At 38.8% G+C, this 14113-nt stretch overlaps 1 protein-coding gene across 6 annotated transcripts in view; it reads right to left on the reverse strand.

The window, feature by feature from the left end:
* Nucleotides 1–14113, reverse strand: part of Bdp1 (B double prime 1, subunit of RNA polymerase III transcription initiation factor IIIB) — a 93373-nt gene that overhangs the window by 69459 nt on the left and 9801 nt on the right. For 5 of the 6 annotated variants that reach the window (XM_029543944.1, XM_029543942.1, XM_029543943.1 and 2 more), the window contains exons 5-8: nucleotides 12475–12606; nucleotides 10863–10996; nucleotides 8386–8480; nucleotides 3334–3388 (exon numbers count right to left, since the gene is read on the reverse strand). In XM_029543944.1, coding sequence (XP_029399804.1) covers nucleotides 3334–3388; nucleotides 8386–8480; nucleotides 10863–10996; nucleotides 12475–12606 — 416 coding nt within the window. The remainder of the gene's footprint in view (nucleotides 1–3333; nucleotides 3389–8385; nucleotides 8481–10862; nucleotides 10997–12474; nucleotides 12607–14113) is intronic. The other variant, XM_029543939.1, reaches the window with a different exon arrangement.

The raw sequence follows: 14113 nt of genomic DNA on the forward strand, positions 1-14113 counted from the left end.
GCCTCTGCCTCTGCCTCTGCCTCTGCCTCTGCCTCTGCCTCTGCCTCTGCCTCCCGAGTGCTGGGATCAAAGGCCTGCGCCACCAGGCCTGGCTTACAAATCTTTTTGAACCATTATTGCAATGGCACATTCCTTAACAGTTCCTAGACCAAATGTATTGTTATTGTTGCAAATTTCTCCGTATACATGACCCATTTTGAACTAAAGTAAGAAAATACTTAAAGAGTCAGGAGAGCTGGCTCAGCAGTTAAGAGCACTGGCTGCTTGTGCTGGCTACTTTTGCATCAACTTGATACAAGCTATGGTCATCCAAAAGGAGAGATACTCAACTAATAAACTGAATCCATAAGAACAGGCTATAGAGGCAGGCGGATTTCTGAGTTCGAGGCCAGCCTGGTCTACAAAGTGAGTTCCAGGACAGCCAGGGCTACACAGAGAAACCCTGTCTCGAAAAACCTAAAAAAAAAAAAGAACAGGCTGTAGGCAAGCCTGTGTTCTATAGTAGTGAGTGATGGGGAGGGCCCAGGCCACTGTGGGTGGGGACACCCATGGGCTGGTGGTTCTGGGTTCTATAAGAAAACAGGCTGAGCAAACCATGAAGAGCAAGCCAGTAAGCAGCACTCCTCCAAGCCGTCTGCATCAGCTCCTGCCTCCAGGTTCCTGCCCTACGGGTACCATCCTGACTCCCTTCAGTGATGAACAGTAATATGGAAGTGTAAGCCAATAAACCCTTTCCTCCCAAAGTAGGTTTGGTCATGGTGTTTCATCACAGCAATAGTTAACCCTAAGTCACTGATCTTTGAAGGTTAATTCCCAGCATCCACAGAGTAGCTCACAACCAAGTGTAACTCCAGTTTCAGGGAATCTGACATCCACTTCTGTTCTCTGTAGAAACTGTATGTTTAGACTGCACAGACATGCATTCAGGAATATAAAAATAAAACCTTAACAAAAATTTAAAAGAGTATCTTGAATTCACATTTTGTCTAATGTGATTTCCATTATAAACAGTTAATAAGTCATTAGTACAAGATCAAAAAGTGAGAAATGTGCATTAAAATGACACATAATATAACCTTATTTAAGAATGTAATCAAAATATCACTTTTATTTTCCCAGCACCCAAAGGCGGATCACAACCATCCATAACTCCAGTTCCAAAGAATGCAATGCTAACTTCTGACATCCAAGAATACATGTATGTAGTGAATATACATGTATGCACACATTCATACACATAAATCTTTTTTAAAAAGCCACCAAAGCTTTTAATTCTTTAATTTCCTACTTCAAATGATAAACAAAACTATGACATCTATAAATTATTAAGTCCAATGGAAAGTTTCTCCATTTTTAAAATTTAAAAGTTCCTCTATCTATAATTTTGCAGATCTTTCAGGAACTTGGAACACTTTGCCTGAAGACACAACGCAACACTGGGCATCAGACCCATACTCATCTACTAGTGTCTACTTAGAAAATAAACCCATGTGCTGCACAGTGGATAGACTCTGAACCACACATGAACTAGTTCCCCCTAATATCAGCCCTGTGGCTAACTTTAATTAAGAAATTCTATTTTGAGCTGGATGTAGGGCTGTACACCTTTAACCCCAGAACTCAGGAGGCAGAAGCAAATGAATCTCTGTGAGTTTCCTAATCTACATACTGAGTTCCAAGCAAGCCAGTACTACATAAGGAGGCTCTAAGGGGATAGAGAGGTGGGGAAAATTTTATTTTGGAGCTGAAGAAATGGCTTGGCAGTTAAGAGTACTTACTGCCCTGGTGAGGGATGGGTTAAAGTCCCAGAACCCACATAGCAGCTCAAAAGCACCCATTTTCTTCAGTTCCAGAGGGCCCAGTACACTCTTCTGCGCTCTGTGGGTGCCAGAGACATACATGGCGCACAGGCACTCAACGTATACACACATAAAACAATCTTTAAAAAATTCTCTAGACAAGCATGGTGATGTACACTTTTAATCCCAGAATTTGAGAGGCAGAAGCAGGTAGATCTCTATGAATTTGAGTCCAGCCTGGTCTATGTAGAGTGTTCCAGAACAGCCAGGGCTAAACAGTAAGACCCTACCTCCAAAGGAAATTTATATTAAATTTTATTTAGAAATAAAAGAAATAGCACTTCAGCTACTTTCATGACTAAATAAACATATACATTAATTATGAAAAGCTAATATTTGTTCATAAAAACCTTCCAAAACCCAAAAACTATTTTAAGCTATTTTAAATAAATTTTGTTTTTATTTACATCTTTTAGTCTTTCTGTGGACTTACAAAATATTTAATTTTAATGAAGGTATTATTTAGAAACTAGAAGTTTCCTACTGTTCTTTTAAATCAGACCTAAATTAAAATGTTACCTGTTCATAAAGAACTTCACTATAAACATTGAGGCCCAATTCCTTTTTCTTCTTCCTAAGAACTCAATCACTACCTGAAATTTGCTAATCAATATCCCTCACCCATTCAAACTGAGGGCTGTTCAAGCAGATTCTCAGCTGCCGAGTTCACCAACACATCTTCAAGAGCAGCCAGAAAACACAGGTAAGAGATGTTGCTGACTCACTGACGGGCTGGCTGCCTACAAAAGGAATCAGCTACAGCAATCTATTCTCCATAAACTATCTCTTGAACAGAGTTCCTTCCCAATAAAAATAACCACTCAGGGGCCAGTGAGATGGCTCAGTTCATAAAGGCACTTATTAGCAAGCCTGGCACCCTAAATTTAGCCAAGACTCACGTGAAAGAAGGCCAACTTCTACAAGTTGTGCTCTGATTCACACACTTATGTACATGCATACATGAATGGACACAAAATAAAATTCTGAAAAAGCTACTATTCATCATCAGTTACTCTAAAAATCCAAGAGCTTACCAGCTTCTGGATATTTGGGCTAATTCTTTGCTTAAATATTTGTAGCAACTACCAAACTCATACTGTTAAATAAAAAACTCAGATACAAATCTGTGGTTTGAGGCCAGGCTGTTCTACATAGTTCCAGAACAGCAGAGCTACACAGTGAGACACTGTCTCAAAAACAAAACAAAACATACAAACAAACAAACAAAAATCTCAGACACAGCAGTGCACACGTGTAATGCTTGTACTTGGGGGCTGGGCAAGAAGATCAACAGCTCCTGACTGGTCTGAAATACACAGCAAGACCTTATCTTTAAAAAGCAAACTAGAAAAGGCTTCCATTCTTATTTTTAATGACAATATGAAAATGAATCTAAAACATACTAGAGCAAAGACATTGGTCATTTTTCAATCTCTATGAATCATACTTTGTGAAGGAATGCTTTAATACTTACGGAATGCTTTGTCTATTCTCCATCCATTTGTTTTTTCTTCACGTTTAAATTTATTCTGTTAACAACAAAAAGATCTATAGTAATATTCTGCCATTAAACAAGGATTATTTCTATTTAGTAAGCATTAATGTGAAACTCTATAAAACATACTATTCCCTATTAAATGTAGGCTAAGTTTCTTAAAGCTTCAGTTACTTAAAAATGAGGACTGAGGGTTAGAGAAATGGCTCAATGGGTAAGAGCACTGGCTGCTCTTCCAAGGACCTATATTCAGTATCTAGCAGCCACTTAGTAGCTCACAACCATCTATAACTCTAATTCAGAGAATTAATGCCCTCCTCTGGACTCCTCAGGTACTGCACACATATGACACAAATACATAGACACAGACAAAACACATATATATAAAATAATTTTTTAAAAATTTAATGAGGGGGCTGGTGAGATGGCTCAGCAGGTAAGAGCACTGACTGCTCTTCTGTAGGTCCTGAGTTCAAATCCCAGCAACCCTATGGTGGCTCACAGCCACCGTAATGAGCTCTGACACCCTCTTCTGGTGTGTCTGAAGACAGCTACAGTGTACTTATGTATAATAATAAATAAATCTTTGGGCCAGAGCAAGCAGGGACTGAGCAAGCGGAGTAGACCTGAGTGAGCTGGGCCGACTGGAGTGACCAGGATTGACCAGAGCGAGCAGAGGTCCTAAAATCCAATTCCCAACAACCACAAGAAGGCTCCCAACCATCTGTACAGCTACAGCATACTCACATACATAAAATAAATAGATAGAAAGATAGATAGATAGATAGATAGATAGATAGATAGATAGATAGATAGATTGATCGATCTTTTAAAAAAAATTGAATGAGGACTGAGGAGCTCGTGAAACTGGCTCAGCAGGTAAAGGTCGACCTTCATGTGGTCCTCAGAACCCACATGGTGGAAGGAGGAACTAACACACCCAGAAGCTGCCTTCTGATCTTGAAATGAACATGTACACACCCCCCACATACATACAGACTCAAAGATAGGCACATACACATACTCTAAATATTATCCACTTTTTTATAATAAAGATGAAAGATTCATATAAATTTTCCTGATCTTATCTTTACTATCAACAACAGAAATAAAACAATGAAGCTAGATTTATGGCACATAGAAAGTCACCATGGGCCAGGCCTGCCAGCTTCACGTCACTAGCCAGAATTGATATAAAGGTGAAAGGAACCAAGGGACATGAGTAAGCATTTGCATATACTCACAGGAGTAAGTGGGATTATACACATACTCAAAAACACATGCACACATGCTCAATGGATTATCATTAAAAACAACAGTTGACCTCCACAAAAAGATAAATCTACAGTTGAACATTGAACATTTTCATTATTATTCCAAAATGTTTTTCTAGTGTAATAGAGGAATCTATAATTAGGCAAAAATTTGAACCCAAGTTTATCTCATTTATATGTAGTTCCAAATATAAAGCAGAAATTTCTGGTTTCTTTGGAGACTCAGTTGTGTCATGTGATACTTTTCAGGAAGCTGTCACATGGGAGGATGTTTTGCTGAAGGAGACACTGGAGAGGATGTTTTCTTAAAGCAGACACAGAAAAGATATTTTGCGGAAGCAGACAGTTGAAAGGGTGAATGATGTTTGGAAAGAGTATAAGTAGAACCCTACAGACAGTGAACCATGCACTGGCATTGGTACACCTTGAAATGCTTTCTTCGCTTGTTTTGACTTCATAGAGAGAACTGCATCAAAGATCTTCTTGTGGTATTCTGGCTGTCTCTTGCCCTTTTGGCCAAGTCTCACAGACTGCTCTGGATCAAGCCACTGCTACTGATTCGTGTTCAGTGTTTGCTAATTAGACTGGACTATTGCTACTGATTCACATCTGATATTTTAGCCTGGACTGTTAGTATTTTGACAACAAAGATTGGAATCGCCCCAAAGAACTACTTCTAAACAGATTACACCCCCTTTATTCTTATTAACCATCTTTCTCTCCTTCAGTGGGCTAGAACAGAGGTTGGAGCATTAATGATCTCTAATTAAATTAAGTTTTAAAAAACTGCACTGATCTATCTATATATATTATATAAGATAGAAGGTTTTTTTGAGACAAGGACTAATGTACTCTAGTGTGGCCTCAAATTCACTATTCAACTCAAAAATAACCATGCAGCCCTACTAATCTTTCTGTCTGTACCTCTTGAGTTTTGGGGTTACAGGCATGTATCCCCATGGCCCACATTCTACATGGATGCTCAGGATTCAAACTCAGACTCCCATGCTTGAAAGACATGGGCTTTACAGCTAAGTCATGACCCCAGACATGCTTTTTAAGTTTTTTTTATTTGTAGTCTTTTAGGGCAGGATCTCATGCACCCAAAGCAGGTCTTAAGCTCACTGTTCTCCTGCCTCCTCTTGAATACTAGAATGATAGGCACGCACCACTGCATCTACCTTATTATAAAGGATATTCTTAAAATTATAAACCCTTAGAGAAGGATTATCAGCTAAGCAAGGAGGATCAACTTTGGAAGCCAGGCTGAGTTACAAAATGAAACTCTTTCAAAACCCCCCAAACAAAAACAAATTTAAAGAAGATAGATCAGTGGCAGAGGAAATAGAAAAGAAATCAAAGAGGGTTATCACTACAAATCCTACAGATGTTATACGACAACAGTAAAAAAGGTTTTATAGATATGACTTCTCCAACTTAGCATTAAAATTATCACAAGAATCCCTTCCCTTTCCTCCTCCTGCCCCCCCCCCGCCCCCCAAAAAAACATGGTTTCTCTACGTAATGGCCCTAGCTGTCCTAGTCTCACTATACTGGACCAGGTCAGCCTCAAACTCAGAGATTTCCCTGCCTCTGTTTCCCAAGTGCTGGGATTAAAGGTATGTACCATCATTGCCCAGCCACACAGGAATCAATATTTGTGGAGGAAAACGGGTCTGTGTAGGGTCTGTGTTGTTCAGCCTGGCTTAAATTCTTAGGCTGCAGTGATCCTCGAGCCTCAGCCTCCTCAAAAACAGGGACTGCAGGCTTAACTAAAACTAAAATACTGAACACCTCTTATGTATGAAAAATTTTAATATATAATATAAACACTTTCACCATTAAAAAATAAAAAAAAAATCAGATTCTTGCTTCACTGGGAAGTCCCATCAAACATTAAAGAAGAAACAATACTAATCTTAAACTGTTGCAGAATTAAAAGAGGTACACGTCCCTGCTCATTTCAGCAAACACCATCAAGAGCCAAGAACTTTGAAAGACAATTACAGGGCTCAGAGGTATAAAAGAGTGATAAAATACAAAGTCAGTACCAGCAGTCAAAAAAAGAAAAAAGAAAAACGCAAACCAATATGCCTCATGAATGAAATGGTAAATATTCCTCAAAAAATATAATATGGAGGCTGGGGAGATGGACAAAGAATCAACAGCACTGGCTACTCTTCCAGAGGCCCTGGATTCAATTTCCACCATCCACATGGTGGCTCTTAACTCCAGTCCCAGGGGACTTGATACCCTCTTCTGGTTTCCATAGATACTAGGCACACAGGCATACATACAGGCAAACACCCATACACATAAAATAATTTTGAAGGCTGAAAAGATGGGTCAGAGTTAAGAGCACTGAGTACTCTTCCAGAGGTCCTGAGTTCAATTCCCAGCAACCACATGGTGGTTCATAACCATCTGTAATGGGTTTCGATGCCCTCTTCTGGTGTGTCTGAAGACAGTGACAGTATACCCACATACATAACATAAATAAATCTTTAAAATTATAATATTTTGTAAAGGTTTTTTAAAAAGGAAAAAAAATTAGCAAACCTCTGCAATACATAAGTGGAATATAGTATAGCCACATGGAATTGGTTCTATGGATAGAAGATTAGTTCAATATGCAGGAATCAGCAAGATGTACTTCACTAATCTTACAAACAGAGCATTTTCGCTTTTCTACACTTTACCCAAAGACCTGCTGGGATTATACTAACCTTTGAAGGGAAGAACCTAAATGTTCTCTAAAAGAAGTCAGTCAGTGACAAACACTATTAATTAATCAATCAGATTACCAGAGAGCTCTACCTCTAATCAAATTTTAGCCTTCATAAAACTTTAATAGAGTGATGATTTTAACCAAGATCAACATTAGAACATAAAGAATACAAGCAGGAGCCAGGCCTGGTGGAATATGCCTTCAATCCCAGCACTCAGAAGTAGGTCAATCCCTGAGTCTGAAGAGAGACAGCCTGATCGACAAAACAAGAAATTCTGTCTCAATACATGCATACATACAAACAAACAAGCAGGCTCCTCGGCTCTTGCAGAAATCCAGTGAGGCTATGACACCACACTACAGGAAGCCGCTACAAAATGCTCCTGGGCAATCTAGTCTGCTCTACTTTAAGGACACCCAAATTCTTATCTTCCTGATTGGTTGTTTTCACTAATGTGGCAAACGTGATGAGATGGAGAATTAAGGGAAAGACATATGGTTGGGAGACTCTCTCATGGTTAACTAGGAATACACTATGGCAACACAGTATGAGGGAACCCAAACACACTCCTTCCTAGAAAGCACATATACGCCAGGCTCCTCCTCTAAGCTCCTCCTCTCAGGCACAGCCATCCATGCCCGACAGCACTTCCACTTTTCACAATGGTACTCACAAAGTGAAGAGACTAAGACAACAACACTCTAGCCAGCACTTTCCATATCATCCCAGAAAAGCTTAGATGCTTTATAATCATAAAGCTACACTAACTTTAAGGACTCTGATACATTTTCCTTCTATTTTCACTAACTCTTAATTTTGGTATCTTTATCAATAGTTCTCAAATACATTTTAAAAGTCATATAAAAAGTTCAAGAGATATAACTATACTAAAATTGAGAAATCATACAAAAATCAGTGTCACACACAAACACAAACATAATAGAGAACAAATGTGAATTAAGTTAAAAGAAAAAAACCTTAGTAATTTTTTTCACCCTTTCTAACCAATAAATGTTATGTAACTTTACCTTAATTTCTGTCCTTGCTCTGTGAGGAAAAAGTTGTCCAATCATAGAAAAGTCAGTTCCTACCATGCTGATGGCTAAAAAAAACATATCCGTTTCTGTAAAAATAAAAGATTAACTGAAAATTAATTTTCTGTTCAGACAAAATAACCCAAATTAGTTATATACAACTATACATAAAAACTTTATATATAAAAACTTAATTAAAGTAAGTTATAGAGTACTTAATTTCATTGAAAAGGAACTCAAACACAGTAAAACACAACTATCTCCACAGGTAATTGCAGGGGTACACTTCACATCCCAGAACTCAGGAGGCTAGAGTAACAAGAACTGCTAAGAGGTCCAGAACTTCTGACGGGTGTGGTACAAATTCCTAGCTCTGAGATCTGCCTCAACCATGGAATGCGTCACAGTTTGTGAGCCCACCTGACAGGACCAGATTTCCTGTAGTGCCTCATACCATGTAGCACATCCGATGTAGTCTGGACTGACCACCCCGACTGCTGCTCTGTACCTCACAGGGATGACTAAGAGGGTCAAGAGGTGGCCCAGGAGACAACTAAAAAGTTTGCACGCCCATTCTATAGTGGCCCCACAAGCTTGACCATCACATGCAACTGCTGAGACAGAGGGCCACCCAATCAGATATTAAACCAAACGAGACAGGTCTCTGAAAATAAAGAGTTTACGGAACCATGGAAATGCTAGCCAGAAATGAAGAACCAGTCCTGGAAGAACTTCCCACAGCTACCAACAGCACATTGAAAAGCACTTGAAGAGAGTAACCAAGCAGTAACTGATCTGACCTAAGGCCCACTCCAAGAGATGGAATCCATATCTGGCACTGCTTGTATGGCCATGAACCTGAGACTAGATAGCCCAGGGACCTAGGGCAAAACCAAATACTGTTCTAAAGGAAAAATAAATGTAGTACTCAGATGATTCCTAGTGATAGTCTACTATACTCATAGATCATTTTTTGCTCTGCCATCATCAGCAGCAGATGGGAACAAAAACAGAGACTCACAACCAGACATTATTCAGAGTAAGAGACCTTGGAACACTCAGCCCTAAAAGGGAGGTCTCCATCAAATCTCCCCTCAGGGCTCAGGGAACCCCTTGGAAGAGGAAGCAGAGTGTAAGAGCCGGGGGTGGGGGGGATGGAGGACACCAAGAAAACAAGGCCCTCTAAACCAACTTAAGCACAGCTCCTGTGAACTCAGAGACTGAAGCAGCATGGCAGGGCCTGCACCGGTCCGCACCAGGTCCTCTGCACTTAAGAGCTTGGAGACTAGTGGTTTCATGGGATTCCTGGGTCTCTGATTCTTGTGGCCACTCTTGGTCTCTTTTCCTTCTGTAAGACTGTCTTGTCCAACTTTGATGTGAAAGTTTTTGCTTTTTCTTATTATATTTAAAAAAAAAATGAATCAATGTAAACATAGCTACTTGGGTAAAGGTTAACAACAGAACTGTCATTTATACTTGCTAGGAGAAGGAAAATCCGTTTTCTCCACTGGAATGACACTGGGATATCAACCACTCCAGGCAGATCTCAGTAATGGACCCCACACTGTGTACATGTGTGTGCTCTTACTTGGGTGCACTTTGGTAGGTTTTGGCAGGTTTTTTTCTTTCTTTCTGGATAATGTTGAATTTTGCTTTGTAGGTTTTGGGAGTTTTGGTATATTGGTAAGATATGAATTAATGGGGCTTTTGTGTTAGGACACCTATAAGAAATAAATAAAATACTCAGTGAGTAGCAGAAAGAATGAGAGAAGGAGAAAGAGAGAAAGAGACAGACATACAGACAAGCACTTGGAAAAATGTTCACTGAACTAAAGGAGCCCTGGTGTTTTATAACATTGGGAAAGGGAAAGAGGAAGTGAGGGAAAAATGTAACAAGCCTGGCAGAATTTACCTTTAAAAAAAAAAAAAAAGTTGTTAATAGTCAGAGGAGGGAGGAAGTACAGAAAATTTCCTTTTGCCCTATATGCTGCCATACTTAAAAAACATTCTTATACTAAAAGGTAAGTAGTAAGGAAAAGCATGAAATATGCCTATGTGCTCTGTTGTTGTCGTGTTTATTCAGCCTGGCCTCAAACTCCATCGTTGCCCTGCCTACACTCCTCAGTGTTGCATTATAGGCAGGCCCTGTGACTGCTGCGGGAACAGCACCTGCAAGGCGAATACTGCCATGATTAACTCCTACAAACACAATGACCCACTAGCAGAAAGGTTACTGCTCACACAGAAACACTGCCAACTATTCACTTATATGTGGTTTCTCTGTCTGAAAAAGATTACAGGCAAAATGATCAAAAGTCAAAGATATAGCAAGGGAAGGGGAAGGGAACCAATAAAGGTGAGTGGAAACCAATGTGACAGTTTACATTTTATTTACAAGAAGTCAGAAGCTTAAATAAAAGTTCATTTCATTCCAAAAGAGCATCAACCGACTTTTAATGAGAATTAGTTACCTTTATTGGACCATGGTTTTGAGTAGTAGTTTTTCCTAAAGCTGGAGTAAGTAGTTGTGGAGCCACGCTCAAATATAGGATCATTCTCCTCAACAACACAGGGGCCTTTTGTTCTCAAAACTTCTACAGTTAAACTGAAAGAAGACATTTTCAAATATAGTCACACTAAAAAACCAAGTATGAAAAACAGTAGATGAGATTTAATTACTACATTCTAAGATTTACACAGCAGTTAATACAGAAAATATAATATATATTTGAAAAAAAAGATAATAAATTTGAAATATGTATTTTTCCGGGCTGGAGAGATGGCTCATCGGTTAAGAGCACTGACTGCTCTTCCAAAGGTCCTGAGTTCAAATCCCAGCAACCACATGGTGGCTCACAACCATCCGTAATGAGATCTGATGCCCTCTTCTGGTGTGTCTGAAAACAGCTACAGTGTACTTACATATAATAAGTAAATGAATCTTAAAAAAAAAAAAGAAAAAAGAAATATATATGTTTCCAAATGTGATTTTAAAGTACAGAAATAAATGCCAACCTATTTTCAGTTATAGCATTTTCAAAATACCTTTGGACTACCGAAAAGAAGAACTGTTCTTTGGTCCTTTTTGTCTGTCTTTCAGACCAGGCTTTATGCTGTCCAGGCTCGCCTGAGAACAGTCTTGAATTACTATCTCCACTTCCCAAATGCTAAGACTGCAGGCATGTGTCGTCACACCTGGTTTTGGTCTGTGGGTTTCTAAATGCCTCCTGAGCCAATATCTCTTTAACTATTACTGACATGTAAAATCACCACCACATAGAAACACTTATCAGCATTGCATTTATATTATAGTCAAATTTAAATTTATATACATTGTTACTAACTAAACCGCAAAAACCTTTCATTTCTCTTTGTTACCCAATCCCATATAAAATATACACTTTGGAGCTGGAGAGACTGGTCAGCAGTTCAAGGCCAACCTGGTCTACAAAGCAAGTCTCAGGCCAGCTAAGGCTACACAGTGAGAGTCTTTTTTTTTTAAGATTTATTTATTGTTATATGTAAGTACACTGTAGCTGTCTTCAGACACTCCAGAAGAGGGCATCAGATCTTGTTATGGATGGTTGTGAGCCACCATGTGGTTGCTGGGATTTGAACTCGGGACCTTTGGAAGAGCAGTCGGGTGCTCTTACCCACTGAGCCATCTCACCAGCCCGTGAGAGTCTTAAAAAACAAAAATAATAAAAACAAAGAAAAATCATACAAAGTAAAATTAATGAATAATATGAAAAATCTAAATATCAACTTCAAGACTGAATCAATCCTAGAAATCCATCCTCAGTGGGTAACAGCACACAGCTGTTCAGCAGCTGGACTGGCTTAGCCATAGGGTGCTGAGTAAACAAAGGTAGGTTGACAGACAAGAGGAGAGCGACAGCATCTCATCCAAACATGCTAAAATCGCAAATTAATTTAGTCTATTTATCTGCTTTAAATATTCATGATATCAACATATCCAGTGGCAGTTAGTTAAAACATTCTGTTGACAGATTCAGAAACAGAATCTCTCTGTTCTTTACCCCTATCTCCTCCCCTCCTTCCTACACCATTTCCTTAACTCACCTTTCTTCATCTAAAATAATAGAACCATCTTCTGCCACTTTTACTCGAGGAACCAGAAGTGGCCCATCATCCACCTCCTCTTCCACTTCTTCATTATCATTAGCATCTTGAGTGCTCTGATTTTCTTGCCTACTAAAATGGAAACATAGTTACCTGAGCAACAGAACAGTATTTCCTGAATAGTATGAACTCAAAACAAGTTACTAAAGAAAACCAACATGCAGCCATTTCAAACTTTCTCTAAACTTAACTGAAAATACCACATGACACAGTTACCCTGCCAGGCATAGTGAAACACAAGGTAATCTTGGCTCTAAGGAGACCAATGAAGCAAAGAACCAAGAGTTCTAGGTCACTATGAACTTTACCTTAAGACTCTGACTCAAAATAAATAAATGGATGAATGGATGGATGGATGGATGGATGGATGGATGGATGGATGGATGGATGGATACACTGGAGAGGCGAAGGGGATAAGATTTCTTTCTATTATTTGGTAACTTTTTTTTCCGAGACAGGGATTCACTATTATAGCCCTGGCTGTCCTGGAACTCTTTCTGTAAACCAGGCTGGCCTCGAACTAACGGAAACCTTCCTGCCTTCCTCCTGTCTCTGCATCTTGAGTGCTGAGATTAAAGGCATGTACCACCACCACCTGGCTAATTTGGTAACATACAATAAGGAATCTTTAGAAATAACAATAAGAGCAGCTGGTGAAATGGCTCTGCAGTTAAGAGCACTGACTGCTCTTCCAAAGGTCCTGAGTTCAAATCCCAGCAACCACATGGTGGCTCACAACCATCTGTAATGAGATCTGACACCTTCTTCTGGTATGTCTAAAGACAACTACAGTGTACTTACATATAATAATAAATAAATCTTTAAAAAATTTAAAAAACAGTAAGAAATGTTTACTCTCTTTTAAAATAAACCAGTGGTACCAGCCATATAACTCAGTGGTTTATAGTATACCTTGGGTTTGAGGCCAATAACAAAAATAAATAAATAAATGCTATCTTTTTACCTCAATAAAGTATCAAGTAAACCAGTTACAACAGAATTAACAAAAACCCTCACCACTTCCTTCCTGATAACTTTATTTCAGAATAGTCCTATGGGTTAACAGTGTGAGGCTCACCTAAAACTTAAGAGAACCTTCCCTCTGGACTACGGAACAAAAAGAATAGAACTTAAAGCCAAGTAAAATTTTTCTTTGTCTATCTTTTTGGAAGCTGTTTTTATCTTTATTATTTTATGTGTTGACTTTTGCCTGCAGTGTACTTGTGCAGCATAGTGCTATGGGAAGGCTAGAGGAACTGGATTCATATGGTTGTGAGCTACCATGTGATACTAGCAATCCAATCCAGGTTCTCTTAACTGCTGAACCATCTCTTAACTCATACAGAAACACATGAAAACTGTAGAAAGCAATAATACTATGATATTTCAATTGATGAAAATATAGTATGATGTTTAACTTAGGTAAACATTTCTATCTTGTCAAACTTTTCTCAATGCTTTATGATAAAAACATACAATATCTACTTTTCTTTTTAACAAATCAGTTAAAGGGTCTTGATTTTTGCAATTATCATTCCATACAAAAGCAATAGAAATGCAAATATTGACAAGTTTACAA

Source organism: Mus pahari, chromosome 11, assembly GCF_900095145.1.
Source record: "Mus pahari chromosome 11, PAHARI_EIJ_v1.1, whole genome shotgun sequence".
Lineage (NCBI taxonomy): Eukaryota > Metazoa > Chordata > Mammalia > Rodentia > Muridae > Mus > Mus pahari.